This window comes from Dendrobates tinctorius, unplaced genomic scaffold (genome assembly GCF_039654945.1).
Source record: "Dendrobates tinctorius isolate UK_male_01 unplaced genomic scaffold, ASM3965494v1 ptg000070l, whole genome shotgun sequence".
Lineage (NCBI taxonomy): Eukaryota > Metazoa > Chordata > Amphibia > Anura > Dendrobatidae > Dendrobates > Dendrobates tinctorius.
This window is the reverse complement of record NW_027361738.1, coordinates 43,699,335-43,724,171: the sequence shown is the minus strand read 5'-3', so window position 1 is coordinate 43,724,171 and position 24,837 is coordinate 43,699,335. Positions and strand designations below refer to the sequence as shown.

General features: G+C 42.1%; 1 protein-coding gene across 2 annotated transcripts in view; it reads left to right on the top strand.

The window, feature by feature from the left end:
• The window catches only part of PTPRN2 (protein tyrosine phosphatase receptor type N2), a 1,309,069-nt gene that overhangs the window by 127,514 nt on the left and 1,156,718 nt on the right, over positions 1 to 24,837 (top strand). The window contains exon 2 of one of the 2 annotated variants that reach the window (XM_073581607.1): positions 2,599 to 2,649. The exons of the other annotated variant lie outside the window; for it this stretch is intronic. Coding sequence (XP_073437708.1) covers positions 2,599 to 2,649 — 51 coding nt within the window. The remainder of the gene's footprint in view (positions 1 to 2,598; positions 2,650 to 24,837) is intronic. 2 annotated transcript variants of the gene reach the window in all.

The following is a 24,837-nucleotide window of genomic DNA, read 5'->3' as shown; positions in this document are numbered from 1 at the left end:
CCACTGACTTGACACATAAATTCTGGTCTGGTTTTGCTATTTAATTTTGGACATTTTCCATTTAAACTATACAGTCTAGAATTTATATTTTTAATTTTTTTTTTCATAAAATTAGCTATTTTCCTGGAATTAAATTAGGATTCAGTAGAAGCCACTTGAAAATATGTATTAAAGGGAATCTGTCACCCCTTTTTTTGCCCTTTTAGCTGCCGGCATTGACCAAGGCTTATCTACAGCATTTTGTAATGTTGTAGATAAGTCCCCGATGTAACCTGAAAGATAAGAAAAACAAGTTAGATTATACTCACTGGAGGGAGCGGTCCGGTCCGATGGGTGTCGCGGTCCGGTCCGGCGCCTCGCATCTTCATATGATGCATTCCTCTTCTTCCCTTCCTGTCGTGGCTCCGGCGCAGGCACACTGCTCTCCCATGTTGAGGGCACAGCAGAGTCCTGCAGTGCGCAGGCGTCAGGAGAGGTCTGGCACCTGCACACTGCCGTATTCTGCTCTGCCCACAACATGGCAGAGCAGTGCACCTGCGCCGGAGCTACTACAGGAAGGGAAGAAGAGGAAGGCATCGTATGAAGATGGGAGGCGTCGAACCGGACCGCGACACCCATCGGACCGGACCGCCCCCTCCGGTGAGTATAATCTAACATGTTTTTCTTATCTTTCAGGTTTCATCGGGGGCTTATCTACAGCATTACAGAATGCTGTAGATAAGCCCCTGATGTCAATGCCGACAGCTGATAGTCCAAAAAAAGGGTGACAGATTCCCTTTAAGTGTTTCTTCCACCCTTCATCACATAGATATGTTGGAACTATCTGAGTGTGATGTGAATAGGACTGAGTTGTGCCATAACCTCTTTAATTAGAACCTGTCATGTTGTGCATACAGTCCGATCTGTGAAAAGCATAGTATACAGAAGCAGAAACTGATATATAGGTTTGTGGAAAAGGTTCAGTATAATGTATTTTAGTCAGTGAAATCTCTAGTGTTTGTATGTATATGAGACAAGTGGGCAGTCCTACTAGTGATTGACAGCTCTCCTTGCATGCACATTCACACAGGATAGACTGTCAAGTCTGCTGGTTCCCATCTATATGCCTACTCTCACTTAGTATGACGAAAAACCCTCTAAAGCTATGCCTTAAAGCACCACTCCGGTGTTTTTTTTCCACCCCTGGAGTGGTATGATTATTGTGTGTCCTCTGCCTGTAGTAATATACTTACTTTTCGGCTGTACTTTGCACCGTTCTGGATGTCTTCTGCCCGTAGTAACCTTGCGGATCACTCAAGTGTTTACTGGGCGAAACAGAAGTCACTACTCAATGTAAGTCTATGAGGGCCAGAACGAGACTAGAACAAGGATCCCATAGACTTACTCTGAGAGCTTGTGACTGTTACCTCTGTCTTCACCAAGTCAAGAGCTGTGGCCCAAGAAAAGCAGAAGATGGCAGCTGATGAGCATTACACAACAGAGACAGAACAGACATAAATGACACCACTCTGGGGGTGAAACAAAAAAACCCATCATATTGGTGCTTTAAATCTAATTCTACTTGGATTTTTTACCAGTGGTACAAAGCTCTGGCAATGCATGCATTATTTCCCATCCCTGTCAATAACACCTGTTCTTCCAAGATATACAGTTTTTATGCATTTTCCAGCTACATCTGATATCTATCAGTGCGATAGACCGTCAAGGTGTGATCGGTATCTGACTCTTAGTATCACCAGCATTTAACAAAAAGATATGACTGCGGTAACATTAAAGCGGTTGTCCGGGACTTAAATATTGATGATCTATCCATTAGATAGATCATCAATGTCAGATCAGTGGGGGGTCTGACACGTTGAATAAGAGATAAGGTACAGCACCCATCAATGGCTACTAAACAATCTGGGGGGCTGCTATGATCCGAATTACACATGGCTTATATCCAGCAAACAGCTGGTTGGTGGGGGTGCCTTGTGTCGGACCCCTATACATTTGAAATTGATGACGTATCTAATGGACAGGTCATCAATATGTAGTTCCAGACATCTCTTCTAAGGTATCACCACAATACCTGATGCAGTGTTGGAAGACGGTGTGTGGTACTGATCTTCAGCTCCACTCATTTCAAGAGGGCTTATTTATTATTATTATTTATTGACCTTCACCTCAATCTTAAGCCATGGCAACTTGATGGATGAATGATCTGTATGAAGATCGATTTTGTGCAAGCCTAGATAGGTCCATCAGGTCTTCTCAGCTGTTATATTGATAGTATCAAGCCATCGGGCAGCTGGTCATCCTCTACGCCTTAGGATATCATAAATGAAGGTCTCACTTTTGGTTATCCTTTATTTGTTGAAATCTAAGTATAACCTAATAAGTCCTGCTGCTTGATGACCAATAAAACATCAATAGCCTGTCCTAAACATCGGAACCCATCTTTTTTTACTAAAATATTACTAAATGGCATTTAAATAGGTTTTAAAACTCATTTTAATGATGGCGCAGCTCCATATGATTTACTGTAAGATCTGACCTGCCGTTTAATCTCTTTATTCAGTTTCATTGCCAATTAACATTTTTTTCTTCTCATTTTAGGATGCTTATTTGAGGATGACCTTTGCAAACAATATGAGATGTGCTTGAATGGTAAGTCCATTTTTTGGACAGTTTTAGGTTTCAATTTTTTTTTCTGGAGATGTTTCTATCTGTTTTCTATGAATGGAGCAACTGTTTAAGAAGATCAGTAATATTTACGTGACGTTATAATTGTGAGTGTCATAATATACATTACCTTGGAGTTGCCTTTCTTCTGTCCACCTTCACTTTTTACTTGGCTAGTCTTTGACATCTTCTTCATCTTACTTTCATCTTCACTCTCTGTAGCGCTGATTATTTCAGTGGGAAAAACCACGTACGTTCGTTTCCCAGCTGTGAATGGCACGAATACCCAAACCATACCCGACTTTGTTCAATCACTTTTTTTACAGGTGTGTATAGGAGCTGAGGTTTTCTGTGTTGGCTTGGGTTTAGGAAAAGATGAATTTGGTTTATATTGATGTGGCATGCACAGTATTTTAGGAATTTCATTTATATGACAACCAAACTAAGTATATTTCTGTAAATGTTTCATCCAAGCCTGTAGCATTTGCACAGCAGGAAAGTAGCATTAAATATAAAATAAATTAGTGTCCCCTTTTTATTTTTTACAATTACTCTTGCAATAAATTATGTTTACTTGGCAACCACCAAAGCCAGAAGACAAATTGTACCACTCCTGTCCATGTATAAAAGATTTTCTTGGAAGCAACAAGAACAATTGTATAATTTCTGCAACATAAGCATGGCCTAATTATATATGTATTAGCCAAATCTTCTCTCTTTGGAAGAACTCGCTAATATAAAGAAGAATGTGATATTTTTTTTTATGTTTACTACATTACAGTCTCTCCGTTCTGATTGTAAGTGATGGAAATAGATCCTTTCTCATTAGAAAACTAATGTAACAGCCTTAATACTAAGGAAGAAAGATTTGTTTCACTCCGAACCTAATTTGTATTCTGTATGTTTCATTTATCAAAGTAATATATGTGTCAGCAGGTCCTAAAAATGGATGTATTGGAAGTTATGAGGTTGATATGAATGTATTCCATTGATATTGAGCAATTGATTTATCCTGGATTCTGGGGAGGTCTGCAGACCTCGTGTCATTAGCATTGTAAAAGAAAAAAGTAAAAATCTGCTTGAACGCATCCATAAACACCCAAGGTCCTGACTGATTACAACAGAGCATCTCAATGGCAACCGCCAGATTGGTATTATTATTGTCATGTTCATTTATATAGCGCCATCATACACCACAGCGCTTTACAGACATCATCATCATCGTCCCCTTTGAAGCTCAAAATTTAAATTCCCTATCAGTATGTCCCTATGAGTGTGGGAAAAAACTGGAGGACCCGGAGGAAACTCACACAAACTCCCTGGAGGCATAGTAATCTTAGTGTATATAAACTTTTGACTTTGCAGTAAGTAATAAAATGCCTTAAAACATTATCTCTCTCATTATTCTGGCATTTGGCAAATATTAATAATTATGGTAATCCTAATTGACCTAAACGGGAAAGGTTTATTGCGATTTCATGTCCGATATTGAGAAAAACATGATGTGTCTTTTTATATAGTGTACAGTGGGTACGGAAAGGATTCAGACCCCTTTACATTTTTCACTATTTGTTTCATTGCAGCCATTTGGTAAATTCAAAAAAGTTCATTTTTTTCTCATTAATAATGTACACTCTGCACCCCATCTTCACTGAAAAAAACAAAAATGTAGACATTTTTGCAAATTTATTAAAAAAGAAAAGCTGAAATATCACATGGTCATAAGTATTCAGACCCTTTGCTCAGTATTGAGTAGAATGATGCAACTATTTTTTCACACTTGGATTTGGTAATCCTCTGCTGTTCTTCCTTGCAGATCCAATCCAGTTCCGTCAGGTTGGATTGGTGAATGTTGGTGGACAGAAATTTTCAGGTCTCTCCAGTTTAGGTCAGGGCTGTGGCTGGGCCAGTCAAGAATGGTCAAAAAGTTGTTCTGAAGCCACTCCTTTGTTATTTTAGCTGTGTGCTTAGGGTCATTGTCTTGTTGGAAGGTGAACCTTCGGCCACGTCTGAGGTCCTGAGCACTCTGGAAGAGGTTTTCTTTCAGGATATCTCTGTACTTAAGGGCCTGTCACACTAAGAGATATCGCTAGCAATATCGCTATAACTAGTGACGTTATAGCGATATTGCTAGCGATATCTGTGTGTGTGATACTTACCTACGACCGGCTCCCCCGCTGCTTATCGCTGATCGCGCGAGAACGCTCAGGACTGTTTCTCGTCGTAAGCTTCCTGCAGCGCTTCCTGCTGTGACGACGAGCGACGCGTGGAGCCGGGCGGGAGGACGCAGGATCGCCGCGTCTGACAGGTAAGTAGCGATCCCCGTCCCCTGCTATGTCGCTGGTGAGATCTGCCTATGTGGCAGCTCACTAGCGACCACTTAGCGATGTACCAGCGATCCTGACAGCGTCATATCGCTGGTCGGGATCGCTGGTACATCGCTAAGTGTGACAGTACCTTTAGCCACATTCATGTTTCCCTCAATTGCAACTAGTCATCCTGTCCCTGCAGCTGAAATACACCCCGATAGCATGATGCTGCCACCACCATGTTTCACTGTTGGGATTGTATTGGGCAGGTGATGAGCAGTGCCTGGTTTTCTCCACACATACCACTTAGAATTATCACCAAAAAGTTCTATCTTCGTCTCATCAGACCAGAGAATCTTGTTTCTCATAGTCTGGGAGTCCTTCATTTATTTTTTAGCAAACTCTATGCAGGCTTTCATATGTCTTGCACTGAAGAGAGGCCACTCTGCCATAAAGGCCTGAATGGTGGAGGGCTACAGTGATAGCTGACTTTGTGGAACTTTCTCCCATCTCCCTACTGTATCTGTGGAGCACAGCCACATTGATCTTGTGGTTCTTTACCTCTCTCACCAAGGCTCTTCTCCCACGATTGCTCAGTTTGCTGGACGGCCAGGTCTAGGAAGACTTCTGGTGGTTCCAAACTTCTTCCATTTAAGGATTATGGAGGCCACTGTGCTCTTAGGAACCTTGAGTACTGCAGAAATTCTTTTGTAACCTTGGCCAGATCTGTGCCTTGCCACACTTCTGTCTCTGAGCTCCTTGGCCATTTCCTTTGACCTCATGATTCTCATTTGGTCTGACCTGCACTGTGAGCTGTGAGGTCTTATATAGACAGGTGTATGCCTGTACAAATCAAGTTCTATCAGATTAATTAAACACAGCTGGACTCCAATGAAGGAGTAGAATCATTTCAAGGAGGATCACAAGGAAATGGACACCATGTGACTTAAATATGAGTGTCTGAGCAAAAGGTCTGAATATTTATGACCATGTGATATTTCAGATTTTCTTGTTTAATAAATTTGCAAAAATTTCTACATTTCTGGGTTTTTTTCAGTCAAGATGGGGTGCATTAATGAGAAAAGCAATGAACTTTTATGAATTTACCAAATGGCTGCAATGAAACAAATAGTGAAAAATTTAAAGGGGTCTGAATACTTTCCGTACCCACTGTATGTAAACTTCTGGTTTCAACTGTATGTACACAGGGAATCTGTCATCAGGTTTTAGCTATGTTATCTGAGAGCAGCATAATGTAGGAAAAGAGACCATGTTTCCAAAGATATATCATTTAGGTTACTGGGTGCAGCAGTTTTTTTACACAAAGTTTTTAGATGTATCATGTAGCAGAGCTGAGAAAGCTAACCCCCAACCATAACACATCTATATATGAACATTGTCTATTAACAGTAAGCTGCTTATCAGTGGAGGGGGCGTGGTCAGACCAGGGCTCACAGGAGCATCAGTCCAGGTAGTGTAATCTGAGGATAGCATGAGGTAAGGGCTGACACCAATTACATAGCAAAAACCTGCTGACAGATTCCCATTAAGAGTTTTCAGACTATCTAGGGTGACTGTCATGTCTGTAGCCTTTTTAGTACTCTTACTGACACCCACGTCCAATCCCTGTCTTAACATCCAGATGTCATTGTAATTGTTTTCAAATGTTTAAAAATTAGTAATAAGTACAAAAGGGTCTAACGTTTCTTGTTACAAATTAATTTATTTTCAAACAAAGCTTTTATATGTGTGAAAAATCTTAGCTACCATGAAAGCTTTTCAAGTCGTAATGCTGACATAGGGCAGGTGTTATGTGATCATTGAGCAAATAAAGCAAAGCTCTTAACCGATTAGTGTACATGCGGTTGGCGGGGGACTTGTTTGGCTGCATGAATGATAGTCAGTACTGGTACTGACTGTACAGTACAATTTTTCACTAATTCTCAAATCCAATTATGCAAATATAACGTGGAGAGTTTCCACAGAGTTCTGAACTAACCAACTAATTTATACTTTCATTGATCCCCTCAATATGCAGTCTAATATTAGTGGTTTTATAATTCACTTTACATGTTAGTTAAGCCAGTGTTCCCCATCTGCAGTCCTCAAGACTCTCCAACAGATCATATTTTTTAAAGTGGCACTCCTTCCATCAACATGTTTATCCGTTTAATACATTGCAATCATCAAATTATATAGCATTGTGTATTTACAATTGCTCATTTTGCCTTTCTACCCAGCTAGGCTAGTTTCACACTAGCGTTTTGAGGTGCAGGGCACGCTCGGCGTGAAGCTCCGCCCCCTGCCGCGCCTCCTCCGGTCAGCTCCGCCTATGGGCGCATGACGCTGCATGCCTGCATGCGACCTGCGTACCCTATCTTTAGCATTGGGTGCACAGGCTGTACGCAGGTATGCTTTTGCCGGCGCATGCATCCTTTTGACGTTGCACCGACCTGCGCCAAACGCATCGTGTTGCATTTTGGTGCTGCTGGCGCACCGTCAAAAGGACGCATGCGCCGGCAAAAGCATACCTGCACACGGCCTGCGTACCCAAAGCTAAAGATAGGGTACGCAGGTCGCATGCAGCGTCATGCGCCCATAGGCAGAGTTGACTGGAGGAGGCGTGGCAGGGGGCGGAGCTTCACGCGGAGCATGCGCTGCTCCTCAAAACGCTAGTGTGAAACTAGCCTTAATTCTTCCTTTTCCATTAGGTCTATGACATCACGTGATTAAAAACTGACTAGAAGAAAACTTCTAAAATCTATGTAGAAACAGGAGGTCTATTTTGTCTGCATGAGTCATGAGTCCCTGCAAAAGTCCCTGGCAGGGGGAGGAGGGAACAGCTGGGTCAGGAGGTGAAGAGGGAAATGATAAATGCAGGGACAAGAGACTTCGGCTATGTGCACACGTGCTGATTTTTCGCGGTATTTGCTGCGGCAATTCCGCAACTCCCTGCCACGGGAAATCCGCATGCGTAATTCCCGCAAAAAGCTAGCGTTTTGCAAGCGTAATTAGCTTGCAGAATCCTAGCGTTTTCCAAGCGATCTGTAGCATTGCTTGGAAAACTGATTGACAGGTTGGTCGCAGTCGTCAAACATAGTGTTTGACAAGTGTGACCAACTTTTTACTATTGAGGCTGCCTATGTAGCAAAAGTATTAAAAGATAGAATGTTAAAAATAATAAAAAAAATAGTAAAAAATGGTGATATTCTCACCTTTCGGCGTCCCGCGCAGCATTCCCAGGCCTCAACAATGCTCCCGGCGAGTCCCGTTCCCAGCGATGCCTTGCTACAATGACCTTTGATGATGTCGCAGTCTCGCGAGACCGCTACGGTATCGCAAGACCGCGACTTCATCAAAGGTCATTTTAGCATGTCATCACTGGGAACCCGAAGTTGGCGGGAGCATCGCTGAGGCCTGGGGATGCTGCGCGTGACACCGGAAGGTGAGAATAACACGACTTTTTATTTTAATTCTTTTTTTAAAGGGATATGGTACCCACAGCCTGGAGGAGAATCTCCTCTCCTCCAGACCGTGGGTACCATCCACACATTTCCGCTTACTTTGCGCATGGTGGCCACAGTCACATGCGGAAAGTAAGCGGAACAATGCATTCCTACGTATGTGTGCGGAATTCCTGCGATTCCGCACAAAGAATGAGCCTGCTGCGTACTTTTCCGCAATGCGATTCCGCTGCGGAAAAATACGCAGCATTAGCACAGCATGTGCGGAATGCCATAGGATTGCATGGGATGGTTTTTTTTTGCATTTTCGCAGCAAAATCGCACGTTAAAAAACGCAGCGAAAACGAAAAAAAAACTATGTGTGAACACAGCCTTCCTGTTTCTACATAGAGCAGAGAAGAGAGAAGAATTAGCTGGGTAGAAAGGCAAAATAAGAAAATGTAAGTACACAGTGCTGTATAATATGATTACTGCAATATATTAAGAGGATAAAAACTCTGACAGGAGTGTTTCTTTTAAGGATTTCCTTAGTATTGCACAGTTGATAAGTCCATCACCTTTGTGATACTAAGGAAATTCTGAAAACATGATATGTTGTTGGGTTTGAGGACTGGACTTGGGGGACACAGAGCACCTTGTGAGTTTAATTTTGCTTAAAAGTATATATATATATTGGAGGGAAATCCAAAAGTAACTTTATAGGGACCTTAAACCAGAAGTAGAAATGACATGAAGGTCTTGCCAGGTCTACTAGAAGGGTCGAACCTTTGTAGCCATTATAATTAGGAGTTTGAAAGAATATTCCCATATGATCTGTTGAAGTTAAAGGAGTTGTCTGGTCTAAATTGATAAGTCTGCAGTCACTCTATGTGACTCTGCTCTGTGCGCTCCTGGGATTCACCGGGTTCTGAGTGGCAACCGGAGGGTATGTAGGTGTTATACATATTCCCGACCAGTGGGCGCGGTCTTGCTCTCCATACACTTGTATGTAGCGAAGCCACACCCTCTAGTTGACCACACCCACTAGATGACCCCGTGACTAGCCGGGGTGGAGACTTGGCTCAATACAAGTATATGGAGTGACACTGTGGCGCCCCTGCAGGTCCAGTCGCCACAGAGGTACTGCACCTCACTCAGAGGTGTGGTGTCCCACAACCGGTTAAGGTGGATACACCCGACCAGACTCCAACACTCACATCCCACACACACCAGTAGTGTAGCAGAGCACCCTTTATAGCCCCTGCTTGGAACATGAACAGTGCTGGGAGGTAGGTGGAGCATAGCTTAGAGTGGGAGTAGTCTAGAAAGTGAGAGCAGATCCCTCTGAGGGAGGGAATGAGAAGGACTTGTCTGCAGCAGCTCTACAGATTAGAGGCTGCTGGACGGATTGGATTATTAAGAAAGCTCCCTAGGAAAGAAGGTTCTTCTGGGACACGGCTGGAGTATACTCCCCGTGGGTCCCTTATCCACGCTGACTACGTCAGGTGGAGGGAGAAACTGGTCGCAAAGGGGACGGCCCCTAGCCTAGTTTGCATACCTCAGGGCGCTACTAGCAAGCCGATAGCTTTGGTTACTTTATGGACTATCGCCCCTACCACAGTTAGTCTGACTGGAAAGGCGGCTATAAAGGATCAAAGAAACTATGAGACGTTGTCTGACAGGATTCGCAGCTGCTAGCCCAGAACGATAACTGTGAAGTGCTGGAGTGGAAGGAAGGAGTTAAAGCAGCATTTTGTGTGGAGACGGCCAAGAAAGGTAAAAACTGACAGGGAGAGCTGGAAGGGTGTACTTCATCTTATCTGGGAATTGTCTGGACCCCACACCTGGAGAACGCAGCATTGAAGCGGGCATCAGTACTGCAGACAGAACTGTGAGTAAAGCCATTGGAACTGCATTCAACTAAGTCAATTGTCTCCTTTCCTGCACCTCTCACCCAGCTCTGCTACATCTTCCTCTCTACACTACCTCACCATCTACCAACTCATCTCTACTGCCCTGGGGCTACAGCTCTACCTGTGGAGAGCTTCAACAGCTCTGCTGCATCATAACATCTGTCCCACAGAAGCAACACCACAGCGCTGGTCACTCTGACCAGAATACCACAGGTGGCGTCACAAATCACTACATAAACTTTACTCCCATTCAATTCTACCCCTTTTACATGACCGCCTGGGGCCACGGAGTGGGTGACAGCCACTGTGACATATCCCTTTAAGACGACCGGCCCGGTACCAAGTATCCCACGGCCCCTGGGGCGCGTCAACTCAATGTCCCTAGTCAGAAACTGGCGAATCCTTGCAGTGCACTGTGTGTGCGCTGGGGGGATTTATAAGTCTGCAGTCACATGGAGTGACTGCAGACTTATCAATTTGGGCTGGATGACCCCTTTAAGCAAGGCAAATGGAAAAGGAGAAATAAGGCTAGAAAGAAAAAAAGAGAGAAGATGTTTAGTGTGTAAACACGTGGATAAAATTGTTGGTACCATTCTGTTAAAGTAATAAAAATGTACAATGGTCGTTGAAATTAATTGAAACTGACAAAAGTAATGACAAAGTACCGTAAAAGTACTGACAATTTAAATTTACTGAAAATCAGACATTTATTTTGAATTGTGGTTGAACAGAAAAATGATAAAAAACAAGCTAATGAAAATGGCCTGGACAAAAATGATGGTACTCTTAGAAAAGATTGAAAATAATTTGACCATAGGGACATGGTAAACTAAGGTGTGTCCTTTAATTAGCATCACAGGTGTCTACAAAATTGTAATCTGTCAGTCTGCCTATTTAAAAGGTGAAAAGTAGTCACTGTGCTGTTCGGAATCATGGTGTACACCGCACTGAACATGGAGCAAAGAAAGCAAAGGAGAGATTTGTCTCAGAAAATTTTGGAAGAAAAATCTAGACAAATATATTTATGGTAAAAGCTATTAGCCCATTTCCAAACAGTTTGATGTTTCTGTTATCACAGATACACATGTTAGTCAGTTAAAGTCTTTAAGACAGCCAATCTCCCTGGAAGAGGCCACAAGTGAAAAAACGATGAGAAAACGAAAAGACAGGTAATATATATGGTAAACAAAGCACTCGGAACAACTTCCAAAGAGACTGAAGGTGAACTCCAAGGTCATTGTCACAATTTCCACTCTGTGTCTGTCTTTTTGTTACTTTGTGTCAGGGCTGTCAGTCTGTGCTGGGTCTGTGCTGCAATCACCTGTGTTCATTTTTCTTATTCAGGCTTCTACTTAAGCATGCTAATTCCTCCCCCCCAGTATCAATCGTACACTTGCTGTTGCCTGTGGAACATTGATCCCTCTGTGTTCTGTGCCTGACCCAGCTTGACTTCATTCTCTTCCCGGACTCAGACCCTTTGCTTTTGACCTTACTTTGCCTGTGCCAGCTCCCTGTAAACTGTTTTGTCTCTCTGGCTTTCCTGACTTCGGCTCGTGTATTGGACTTTGTCTCTGACTTCCCTTTGTCATACTGCGCCATTTCCTGGACCTGACCTTGGATTGTTTGACTTCCCTTTACTTAAGGTACTGTCACACTAAGCGATATCGCTAGCAATATCGCTATAACTTGTGACGTTATAGCGATATTGCTAGCGATATCGCTGTGTCTGATACTTACCTACGACCCGCTCCCCCGCTGGTTATCGCTGATTGCGCGAGAACGTCCAGGACTGTTTCTCATCGTCAGCTTCCTGCAGCGCTTCCTGTGGAGAGACGAGTGACGAGCGTGGAGCCGGGCGGGAGGACGCAGGATCGCCTAGTGTGACAGGTAAGTAGCGACCCCCGTCCCCAGCGATGTCGCTGGTGAGATCTGCCTGTGTGGTAGCTCACTAGCGACCACTTAGCGATGTACCAGTGATCCTGATCACGTCATATCGCTGGTCGGGATCGCTGGTACATCGCTAAGTGTGACAGTACCTTTACAGTAAGTAGTATGTATATTTACTGCCATGACTCGCGTCACAGTCATAGTATGTCAGTGTCAGATCGCACCATCCGTCTTGGCCAAAGTGGACTTTATGGAAATTGACCAACGAGGAAACCACTGTTAGAAGCAAATCATAAAAAAGGAGACTGGAATTTGCCAAAATGCATATTGATAAGTCACAAAGCTCTCGGTAGAATGTCCTTTGTATAGAAGAGACAAAGCTGGAGCTTTTTGGCAAGTAATTTCATTGCTTATGATCACAGATGGAAAAATGAAGGTTACAAAGAAAAGAACATTGTACCTACTGTGACACATGGAGGCGGCTCTATTATGTTTTGGGGCTGCTTTACTGCATCCGGCCAGGGGGTCTTGAGTCTGTGCAGGGTACAATGAAATCTCATGAACATCGAGGCATATTCGAGTGAAATGTGCTGCCCATTAAGTTAAGGGTAACATCATTTTTGTCCAAACCATTTTTATTAGTTTGTTCCTTTATGTTTCTGTTGAACCACAATTCAAAAGCAATGTCTGATCTTTATTAGTTGATATTCAGTAAATTTAAATTTGCTTTTGTCAGTTTCAAGGGATTCAGTAACCGTTGTGGGTTTTATCTTACTTTAACAGAAAGGTACCAACTTGAAGTTAAGATACTTTGTTTATGTTTTATACTATGGAATTATTATGTCATTAATGTTATTTGAAAGATGAAAAATTTGTATTTGGAGTTTTTCAATAAAAATGATTTAATTTAAAAAAAAGAAAGGTGCCAACAGTATTAGCAATAGATAGATATAGATAGATGAATGGATGGATAGATAGATAGATAGATAGATAGCAACAGATAGCATTACTTGACTATGTTACCCAAATTCTTGTGTCTGTAAAGAAACATTTCTAGCTAATACAGTTCTGTGATCACAGCAGCATCAGCACTGTTTTAGGACTGCAATCTGTGTAGTCTAAGAGAGGAGGACTGTAAAGTGTTGAGCTACCAAGGTTGTAGGGATTGAATATAAAAATTGCAGACAATGGCATCAACATCCAGTTAGTAGATTAGAAATGAAGGTGATGAAGATCTCTGCAACTCAAATAACTAGGTTTTCAAGTGTAGGCTTTAAAAATAAAGATATAAAGCCCTCACAAAATTTGGATAACTGTTGGCCAAACCATCATCCGAACAACTGTTTGACTGACCACTATCTCGCCAGGCTCTCCAATACACGGAAGCACTCGCTCTGCCGATCGCTCTTGTGTTACCTATGAGAGAACCACTGCAACACATCTCTGGAAGTGGCTTATCTTTTGGAGACAAAAAGAATTGGACATGCCGGATTGTTGTCTACAATCATCTGTCAGGGAAGAGATGGGAGCTCCCATACACTTTATGAATGTCTTCCGAGCCTGTCAATATCAGTGGGTTTGGACAATGTTAATCTGCACTGGGGTCCTGCGTTCAAATCCCACCAAGAGCAACATCTGCAAGAAGTTTGTATGTTCTCCCCGTGTTTTTGCGTGGGTTTCCTCCGGGTTCTCTGGTTTCCTCCCACACTCCAAAGACATACTGATAGGGAATTTAGATTGTGAGCCCCATCAGAGACAGCGATGATAATGTGTGCAAACTGTAAAGCGCTGCCGAATATGTTAGCGTTATATTAAAATAAAGATTGTTATTATCATCTAATATTTATGAGGGCCTTAAGGGCATTGTAAAGTTTTTACTTTTCTGTTGTGGTAAACTTTATGTGATTAGTGTCTTTGTCAATATTAGTTACATTACTTTTAAAATTAATTTTGATCGTGTCTAGGTGGAACGCCATTGTACTCATGTGCTCCCGTGGAGTTAGTGTAATCTTGTGTAACTGGAGTAGCATCTCAGCTTAGCTCAGACAAGTTGAATATCTATGATCAATTCTTGCTAAGAATGATTGTCTCAGGCAATTGACTGGCAAAGCCTACATTAACAGCGAGTGTCAATTCAGTGAACTTTACAGTCACCTACTCTGAGCCGTGAGCTTTCCCTTCAAGGTTTTTGAAGGACTTGGAGAATCAATAGATGTACACATGAGAGTGTGTCATAAACAGCGACTTGCTCAATGAACTCAGAATCCATGCTGTCTATGCCAGAAAATACATTAATTTCATTCAAATACTTATTGATTGCAGTCAAGATGGTACGAAAGAAAGTAATGTAGCGTGTTACCCTAGTTTTCAGAATATAAATATGAGGTGCTTCTACTTTTAGATGGCAATAAATAATATTTTAGACCATAAACTTCTCTGAAATATTGCACTTGTCTTCTTTACCACTTTCTATTTTTAACATTTTCATTGTCTTACTTAAACTATTTTTCTTTGTACATGGTGTTAGGGATGGCGGAACGCACTAAATAATAAATAATAATAAGTGCGTTTGCTTCCCGGGGTCCACCGTGCAGAAGGTGTTACGCTGCTGCTATGTAATGGCAGACACACTCTATGGCGGTATAACGCACGCGGGTTGAACGTCACCCGGAGTGCGCTGGGCGATCTCTGTTCCTTCAGAGAGACGCCGAGGTATTAACACAAAGGCTGAGCCTGTTGACGTCACAGGACTCAGTGGGGACTTGGCTCAAGACACAGAGTCCACATCTGTCTAGACCTACCGTGTGTGCGGCATCGCAACCGCGGACACCAAGAAGAGCTGCAGACTGCAGCGCGGCAACAGACGCTGCCGCTATACGACAATGCCCGGTAGCAGGCGCACTGTAGGACGCTAGTACTGTGGAGGATGCGTATTGTGGCCTGTAACTTGCCACTGACTGGCGCTGACTCTAAAGCCCCAGTCACACATAGCGATTTTGCTACCGAGATCGCTGCTGAGTCACAAGTTTTGTGACGCAACAGCGATCTCACCAGCGAGATCGCTGTTTGTGACACTTACCAGCGACCGGCCCCCCTGCTGGGTATCGCTGATCGTCCTGGAATGGCCAGGACATTTTTTTGATCGCTGGTCTCCCGCTGGCCAGCACGCATCGCTGCGAGTGACAGGCGGGAGACCAGCGATCAGCAAGCTGCTGCTGGTAACTAAGGTAAACATCGGATTTCTAATTGGCGAACAGCGCTTTGAAACCCGATGTGTACCTTAGTTACCAGCGCGCTGGTGCAGGGAGCTGGTAACCAAGGTACACATCGGGTTTCTAAGTGCCGCGCGCCGCTTAGAAACCCGATGTGTACCTTGGTTACCAGCTCCCTGCATCAGCGCGCTGGTAACTAAGGTACACAGTGGGTAACTAAGTGATGTGCGTCGCTTGTTACCCACGTGTCGCTGGTGCTGATCGCTGGTGAAGCTGCCTGTTTGGTAGCTCACCAGCGATCATGTAGCGACACACCAGCGATCCTGACAAGGTAATATCATTTTCGGGATCACTGGTGCGTCGCTATGTGTGACGGGGCCTTTACACTAGTTCCCTATACACACTCGTAATATCAGAGGGAGGGGAATCTTAATGAGTGATTTGCAAGTCCATACATCCATCATCATTCACACAGTTAGCAACTAAAGTCTATACTAGCGCATGGCTGAGCGGCCATGCGAACCTTTTATAGCCGGGACCTTCCGGAAGCTTCCAGTTCCTTGAGATGGACCAATCAGATCTGGAGAAGCACCTGTGCATGTGACTCCCGATCTCCAATGGGAGATCGTCTCGTGAGCATGCACAGTGGAGCGATGGAAGGACTTAGCCTCTGGAGCGGTTTGCTGCTGGGCAGCCTGGATTGCTATTGCTGGCCCAAAGGTGGCAGCCACAGCCAGACCCACAGAGCAGGTCTGGGCAGAGCTTTGGGAATGACAGGGCTGCTGAGCAAGCTCCTCTGCTGTCGATGGCGAATGGGAGACCGCAAAATGTGAGGCTCTGGATTCCTGCTGTGCCGCTGCAGAAACCCGACGCCTAACACATGGTTATAGAAGATTGTACCAGTGAGGATTTTTCTGTGATTCTGCACCAAGCACCCCCCGGATTTTTTCAGATTTCGGCCTTTGAAGAGCACGTCATAGTTTTGTAAAAACAATATTGTAGGTTGTGATCATTGTGATGTCATTGTTGGTCATTGCGCTGTCCATGTGCTCACCGGATGGCATGAATATAGAAAACTGACCAATGTTAGGAAGTGTACATGAGAAATTTTAAGGCATGTGTAAAAAATTGCATAGGCACTGTAATGAAAGAAAGTCCATGCGTCAGTGCGCGATGCAGAGAAGCACATGGAACCAGTGATGTACGCAATCTACGGGACCGACTGGCCCAGAAATGTCAACATATGTCTCAACCCGGTGTAAAAAACTTTTCTTTATAGTTTTCTTTCTCCCAAAACCTGTTCACTGTGGAATAGTTTCTTGGAATCCAACCTAAAATTTGGCACAAATTAGGCAAGTTTGTACATAACTTACAACTTATTAACATTGAACGCAATGTCCAAAAATGTTAAAAGAGGTGGCACTAAAGCTTTATATCAGTCCTTTCTTCCTATTAGTATGTATGTAGCAGATCATGTAGCTCAACTAAAATCCAAGTGGTGCACAGTGTTATTACAATCCAACAATCCAGTATAGTCCCAATACATTTTGCCACAAAGTGATAAGTAAGCTCCTTTATACTCAACTATAGTGATGAGCGAGTATGCTCATTACTCAAGTTTTCCGAGCATGCTCGGGTGGTCTCCGAGTATTTGGAAGTGCTTGGAGATTTAGGTTCTGTTGCCGCAGCTGCATGATTTGCAGCTACTTGACAGCCTGAATACATGTGGGAATTCCCTAACAAACAGGCAATCGCCACATGTATTCAGGCTGTCAAGTAGCTGCAAATCATGCAGCTGCAGCAACAGAACCTAAATCTCCAAGCACTTCCAAATACTCGGAGACCACCCGAGCATGCTCGGGGAAACCCGAGCAACGAGCATACTGTACTCGCTCATCACTACTCACCTGTTATTTTTTCTATATACATCCTTATTCAGTAAACACAACACTGTACATGGATCAGGTTGGAGCTCTTTTCCTTCTGTGTGTACGTCAAGACAACTGTTTCGCATCACAGGGAGCTTGATCCAGGTACCATACGATATGAAACGACCTTAATGCTGTACACACAAAGCAGATTCTGTTCCATCCTGCCTCTGTACAGTATTATTTTTATCAAATATACAAGTCCTAACATTGTCATCTGGGGCGTATATCGGAGATCAACAGAGTTTCTCAACGTATACCTCTAATGCAAGCCTCAATCATCTGCTACTTTATAGGAATACAGTTCCCTTGTTAAAGAAAACCTTCATATACCAAACAGTGCATATTTTTTTGCCTTTGTATTAAATAGCTTAGTTGACACTCTTGTCAAGTATATATGTCAACTAGCGTAGCTGTTATAGGTATGTCTCGCAAATACTCAGCTTATGTCTGGGGCACCTGCCCAAAGACAAATAGTTCTGGAACCTCTGACAGGATGATTTTTTTTTTTTTATTTCTTCTTTCTTTTCTGTTGCATGGTGGACTAGTAAGCTTTTCACAATGCCATAGTCAGATCATAGATTAAAGAGGTTTTCTCAAGATTAAAATGTATCCCCTATCTAAGTGAACAAATTGTCTATGGGAATGGTGGAGATAGCTCTGAGTATAGCTGTTGGCTTTTTCCAGCAGTCTCATAGTCAATGAATGTTGTGGAGATCTGAATGCTTGACATTCACACTGTTTGATGGGGCGAAAGCCCTTCTCTCATATTTGCTGATGGTCCCAGAGATCAGTAAGTTATCCCCTATCCCTTAGAGAAAGCTAAGAACTATGCTCAGTTACAGTATTTCCAGCAATACCATAGACAATGAGTTCACTTGGATAGGGAATAACTTTCAAGCTTGCTAAAACCCCTTTGATAAAAGTTTATGGTATTCATGATTAAGTTCCAAATTATCACATTGCTATACAGTCATGTTTCTCCTTTTTCCCAATGCAATGTATGTTGGAAATTAAAGTCACCGCACTGTACTAAGGAACTTTTTCCCTTTTAATGTTATTTTTTTTTTAGCTTACTTTTTAGGTCACCTTATTTTTATACTGTAACTATAGACCACTAACTTTGCCAATTAAGTTTTAGGGACATAGGAACTGCACATTTCTGGTTGATAATTGACTGTATGTAGGTTGGTGGCTGAGCTATGGACTGGAGTACTGACCTTTCTGTCCAATCAGTTTTCTAGAGAACCGGCGTAATTGACAGGTGTCACTAATTAGAGATATGAGTTGACCATCACAAATGCTTCATCTTTTCCTGTTTCGCCTCTGGCTCGATCTGACTTCCAGACTTCCAGTCTCTTGATTCTATATCCTGACACAGAAACGTATTGCCAATATTTATATAGGCCAATATAAGCAGTACCTGTTCTAATAAGTCCAACACATTAGACTGTATTTATATGCTTGTCTTAAGGAACTGTAACCCACAAAAATATTTTATACAATTAAAACCAGATTGTGATTCATATTCTTTTATTCTAATCTTTTTTTTTTTTTAATTTCCATTTATATAATTTTTTATCTTATTTTATGTACATGATTATGGAGACAGTCATCTTTCCTGCGAGACAAAACTTATAGGAGCTATATGAACCATACAGGAATGTGAAATAAAAATATGAATATTAAAAGAAATCTGTCCTCTAAAATAATCCCCACAATTTTGTTTATTTTTGATTTTTTAACGGGTTTTGGCTCAATCTTTTTTTTTTTTTTAAGCATCTTTTTTATTGGATTTTTGACAATAAAAAATATGTCCAATATGACCAATGTATACAGTGCCATTGGATAAAGGACACTTTATACAATCTAAGCGTATATATAAGATTAGGTCAATCAAAAACAATATTGCACAAACAACAATAACTTAACCCCATATGTCCACAAATCTACTCGCTCAAAGTGGCTATACTCTGACCAGCCAATTTCTGTATCTATCCTTTCTGATATATTTACTAAATGACACATTTAAGTTTACCCAAATTACCACTTAAATCTTCTAACATGTACCAATCTGAGTTAATAAAAGACACATTATCTCCTGTATTTCTCCAGTAGACAGAAACGATTCCATGAACACTCTCCACTTTTTGAAAAACTTTTCCGTCATTTTATCTTTCTGTCTTTCTGCCTCTTTTTTTTCCAAATACAAGACAGAAAGCAGCCCTGACCCTACAGTTGTGGCCAAAAGTATTGACACCCCTGCAATTCTGTCAGATAATACTCAGTTTCTTCCTGAAAATGATTGCAAACACAAATTCTTTGTTATTATTATCTTCATTTAATTTGTCTTAAATGAAAAAACACAAAAAGAATTGTCCTAAAGCCAAATTGGATATAATTCCACACCAAACATAAAAAAGAGGGTGGACAAAAGTATTGGCACTGTTCGAAAAATCATGTGATGCTTCTCTAATTTGTATAATTAACAGCACCTGTAACTTACTTGTGGCACCTAACAGGTGTTGGCAATAACTAAATCACACTTGCAGCCAATTGACATGGATTAAAGTTGACTCAACCTCTGTCCTGTGGCCTTGTGTGTACCACATTGAGCATGGAGAAAAGAAAGAAGACCAAAGAACTGTCTGAGGACTTGAGAAACCAAATTGTGAGGAAGCATGAGCAATCTCAAGGCTACAAGTCCATCTCCAAAGACCTGAATGTTCCTGTGTCTACCGTGCGCAGTGACATCAAGAAGTTTAAAGCCCATGGCACTGTGGCTAACCTCCCTAGATGTGGACGGAAAAGAAAAATTGACAAGAGATTTCAACGCAAGATTGTGCGGATGATGGATAAAGAACCTCGACTAACATCCAAACAAGTTCAAGCTGGCCTGCAGTCCGAGGGTGCAACAGTGTCAACCCGTACTATCCGTCGGTGTCTGAATGAAAAGGGACTGTATGGTAGGAGACCCAGGAAGACCCCACTTCTTACCCCGAGACATAAAAAAACCAGGCTGGAGTTTGCCAAAACTTACCTGAAAAAGCCTAAAACGTTTTGGAAGAATGTTCTCTGGTCAGATGAGACAAAAGTAGAGCTTTTTGGGCAAAGGCATCAACATAGAGTTTACAGGAGAAGAAAAGAGGCATTCAAAGAAAAAAACGGTCCCTACAGTCAAACATAGTGGAGGTTCCCTGATGTTTTGGGGTTGCTTTATTGCCTCTGGCACTGGACTGCTTGACCGTGTGCATGGCATTATGAAGTCTGAAGACTACCAACAAATTTTGCAGCATAATGTAGGGCCCAGTGTGAGAAAGCTGGGTCTACCTCAGAGGTCATGGGTCTTCCAGCAGGACAATGACCCAAAACACACTTCAAAAAGCACTAGAAAATGGTTTGAGAGAAAGCGCTGGAGACTTCTTAGGTGGCCAGCAATGAGTCCAGACCTGAATCCCATAGAACACCTGAGGAGAGCTCTAAAAATGGCAGTTTGGAGAAGGCACCCTTCAAATATCAGGGACCTAGAGCAGTTTGCCAAAGAAGAATGGTCTAAAATTTCAGCAGAGCATTGTAAGAAACTGATTGATGGTTACCGGAAGCGGTTGGTCGCAGTTATTTTGGCTAAAGGTTGTGCAACCAAGTATTAGGCTGAGGGTGCCAATACTTTTGTCTGGCCCATTTTTGGAGTTTTGTGTGAAATGATCAATGTTTTGCTTTTTGCTTCATTCTATTTTTGTGTTTTTTCATTTAAGACAAATTAAATAAAGATAATAATACCAAAGAATTTGTGTTTGCAATCATTTTCAGGAAGAAACTGAGTATTATCTGACAGAATTGCAGGGGTGTCAATACTTTTGGCCACAACTGTATCTCATTCATCCCTGAAAGTGTTTTGGCAAGCCAATTTTGCAAAATTAAACGTTTTGTTACCAGTGTCACGGTGTGCAACAAATCATGCCATTTTCCACCTCTTGTTTTGCCTGTCGTGTAGTGGAACAACCAGCTCAGTGGGTCGATGTCCACCCAAATCCAACACATCTTAAAATACATGTCTTGAGTCTTTACCCAGAGTTCTTGTGTTTTAGGGCACAACCATATTCCATGTTCCATGTCTGTTTTAGGTGTGCTACATTTAGGGCAACTCGTTTGCCTGTCAGGTTTTTGTGGAGTTGGCTGTATATTAAATCCGCATATTATTTTGTGCATTATCCTGAATTGGCTGTCCCTCCACTGCTCATTGATAGTATGTTTCCTTACCAGTTCCCAACCTTGCAACATTTTATGATCAAGATCTCCATCTTGTACGTGTTTTTCCCATTTGTGAAAAACTCTTTCTGTTCCTGATGGACGCAGTGTGTCCCTCAGTTCCCCATATATTGAGGAGATTGATACATCCCCGATGTCCCTGGCAACCATATCCCCCCACACCTCAGAGTCGATCTCCCTCCTCACGTCCTGTAGATTATCTAATACATAGTGTTTTAATTGACTATAGAGCATCAGATGGAATCGTGGCAATTTATACTTGTCTATCACCTCTGGTCCCATCAACCAACGACAGTCCTGAACGTGTATTAAGTCATCTAACGTCTGTATAATTTATTTTCTCTACCTAATTTAAAAGCTGGGAACGCCCAGGGATTAAGATGTTTTGATACCTTCCATGACATTTTCAGTCTTTTCCTTACTGCCTTCCATGTGGCAATAGTGTCCTTACAGATTACCGAGTGCTTAATATCTGGCGGAATATGTGATAATGGTGTGTGAAGCAGTGCTGTCAGGTTCCATGGACTACAAGATTCCGATTCTAGCGTATAATCGGTATAACGCCCCGTCTTTTTAACACAATCAATTACATTTCTCATTAAGCATGAGAGATTGTAGCCTCTAATGATTGGAAATCCTACACCCCCTCCCTCTTTTGAACGCATTAAAGTTCTCAAAGCAAGTCTCGCCCTTCTCCCTCTCCATATGAACTTAGAAAAGGCCTTATTCAGTCTTAGAACATCGACGTGCCGAATCAGCATTGGAATAGTCTGCAATGGGTACAATAGTCTTGCAAAACTTGTCATTTTGATTAGGTGGCATCGTCCTAGTAGTGAGAGGGGTAAACTCCCCCATCTTTCTAGTTCTTTCTCTATTTTATCGATAATTGGTTTATAATTTAGATCATATATCTCTTTTGGCGATTTTCCCAAATTTATTCCCAAGTATTTTATAGATGTTGTCGCTTTCGGGACACCCATTATGTTATTTCCCTGGCTTCGTTTCTCAGCATTTCTCATAACCAAAATCTCACATTTACTCTTATTTAACCGGAAGCCCGAGAATTCTCCAAATTTTTCAATCTCTGATAGTAATTTAGGGAGATCTTCTTCTGGGTTTCTCATAAATAAAATTATGTCATCGGCAAATAGTGCAGTTTTAACCATCTGTCCCCCCACCGCCACACCCTTGTATACATCATGATCATTTAGATACCTTGACAAAGGCTCTATTGCCAGGTTAAACAATAGACGGGACAGAGGACACCCCTGCCTCGTTCCTTTTTTCAGCTCGAAGGTTTCTGACAGAAATCCCGGCGTGTATATCCTTGCTTTTGGGTTATGATATAGAGCCACCAAAAAGTGCCTAAATGGGCCCACCAGATTTATTCTATCTAATACTTGACCCAGCCATGGCCACCTCACGTTATCAAACGCTTTTTCTGCGTCTAGTGTGACCATGGCTGGGTCTTCCCCCCTTTCCAGGCGTTTATTTCTAGTCGCGTCTAGTAACAACATAGCTTTCCTGATATTGGTAACGGCTGACCTACCATTTACAAAGCCTGTTTGATGTTTCGAGATTAACCTTGCTAGTATTTTAGCCAGTCTATCTGCCATTATTTTTGATAGATGTTTGACATCTTGGTTTATTAATGATATTGGCCTATATCCCGAGGGGTCTTTTAAGTCATTCCCTCCCTTAGGGAGAAGTTTTATGTAAGCCGTATTAATAACTTCTGACATGGCTTCCCCTTGCAGAATACGGTTAAACAAATCTTTAAGTATGGGAGTTATTTGTCCATTTAATGCTTTATAGAAGGAACCATTAAACCCATTGGGTCCAGGAGCTTTATTGGACCCCAACCCCTTTATTGCCATACTTATTTCTTCCTCTGTGATGTAACCATTTAAGTCTTGTAATTCCTCATACGTAAGTTTCGGGATATTAATTTTGTCAAGCCATGTGTCTCCTGTTGCGTCCTGTCTTCCTTCCTCTCTATACAGGTCAGGATAAAATTTCCCTAGCTCCCGATTTATGTCTTTGGGATCTGTCAGTCGTTGTCCTCCCTTATTTCTGATTGCCATTATAGATGTATGTGCATACCTTCCCTTGGCCAAATTGGCCATTATTTTCCCTGCTTTATCGCCATACCTATTTAGTTCTATGTCCAGGTAACTCTTATATAGTTGTTCCCTTTTTTCTGCCCATTCTTCAAAATCTTTTTTAGCTCGCATCCAATTATTTTTATCTGCGTCTAATAGGGAGTTTTTATATTTTATATATGTTGTCCTGACTTCGCCGCTTGCCCTTATAAATTGGTATTTTTTTTGCTTCTTTAATTTCTGCGTGTGTGCTATGATGTTTCCCCTTAATACCGCCTTCGCAGTTTCCCAGTATAGTCTAGGGTTGGATTTGTGTCCTTCATTATGGGATGCAAATTCTGTCCACCATTCTCCCATCCGGTTTACAAAATCATAGTCCTTTGTCATAAATCCCGGGAAACGCCATATATAATCTGTCCCTTTCTGGTGTATATCAGCCAAGTCCAGAGTTACAGGACTATGATCCAAGATCACCATGTCTTCAATATTGACGGCTAGCATTCTAAGCAGTAACTTATCTGAAATAATGAACATGTCTAACCTCGACCATGTCTTATGCGCGTGAGAGTAAAGTGTGAATTCCCGGTCCATAGGGTGCGTTGATCTCCACGCATCCCTCAGCTGCTAACTCAATATCATGTCCTCTAAATACCCTTTTTTCCCCGTGCGTCTTTTCTCCTCCCCTATGCTCAGTCCCGTTAACCTCCCTTTTCTATCCTCGTCCTCTCTAAGTACCTCGTTATAGTCTCCCCCTATAATTATATTATCATCCTTATCCATAAGTAATGTATTCTGTAAAGATGTAAAGAATATCTTTTGGTTTACGTTTGGGGCGTATATGTTATATAAACTAACAATATCGTTATGTATTTGTAATGTCAAATGGATTATCCTGCCCTCTTAGTCTGTCTCTACAAATGTCACTCTATTTGCCAACGATTTATGTATAAGTATTAAGACCCCTGCTTTCCTATCTAGCGCGCTGGAGCCATAAACTTCTCCAACCCATAGTTTCTTCATCCTAAAAAAATCTCCCTTGGCAAGATGCGTCTCTTGAAGCATGGCTATATCTACCTTTAGTCATTTTAAATGACAGAGTATCATCAGCCT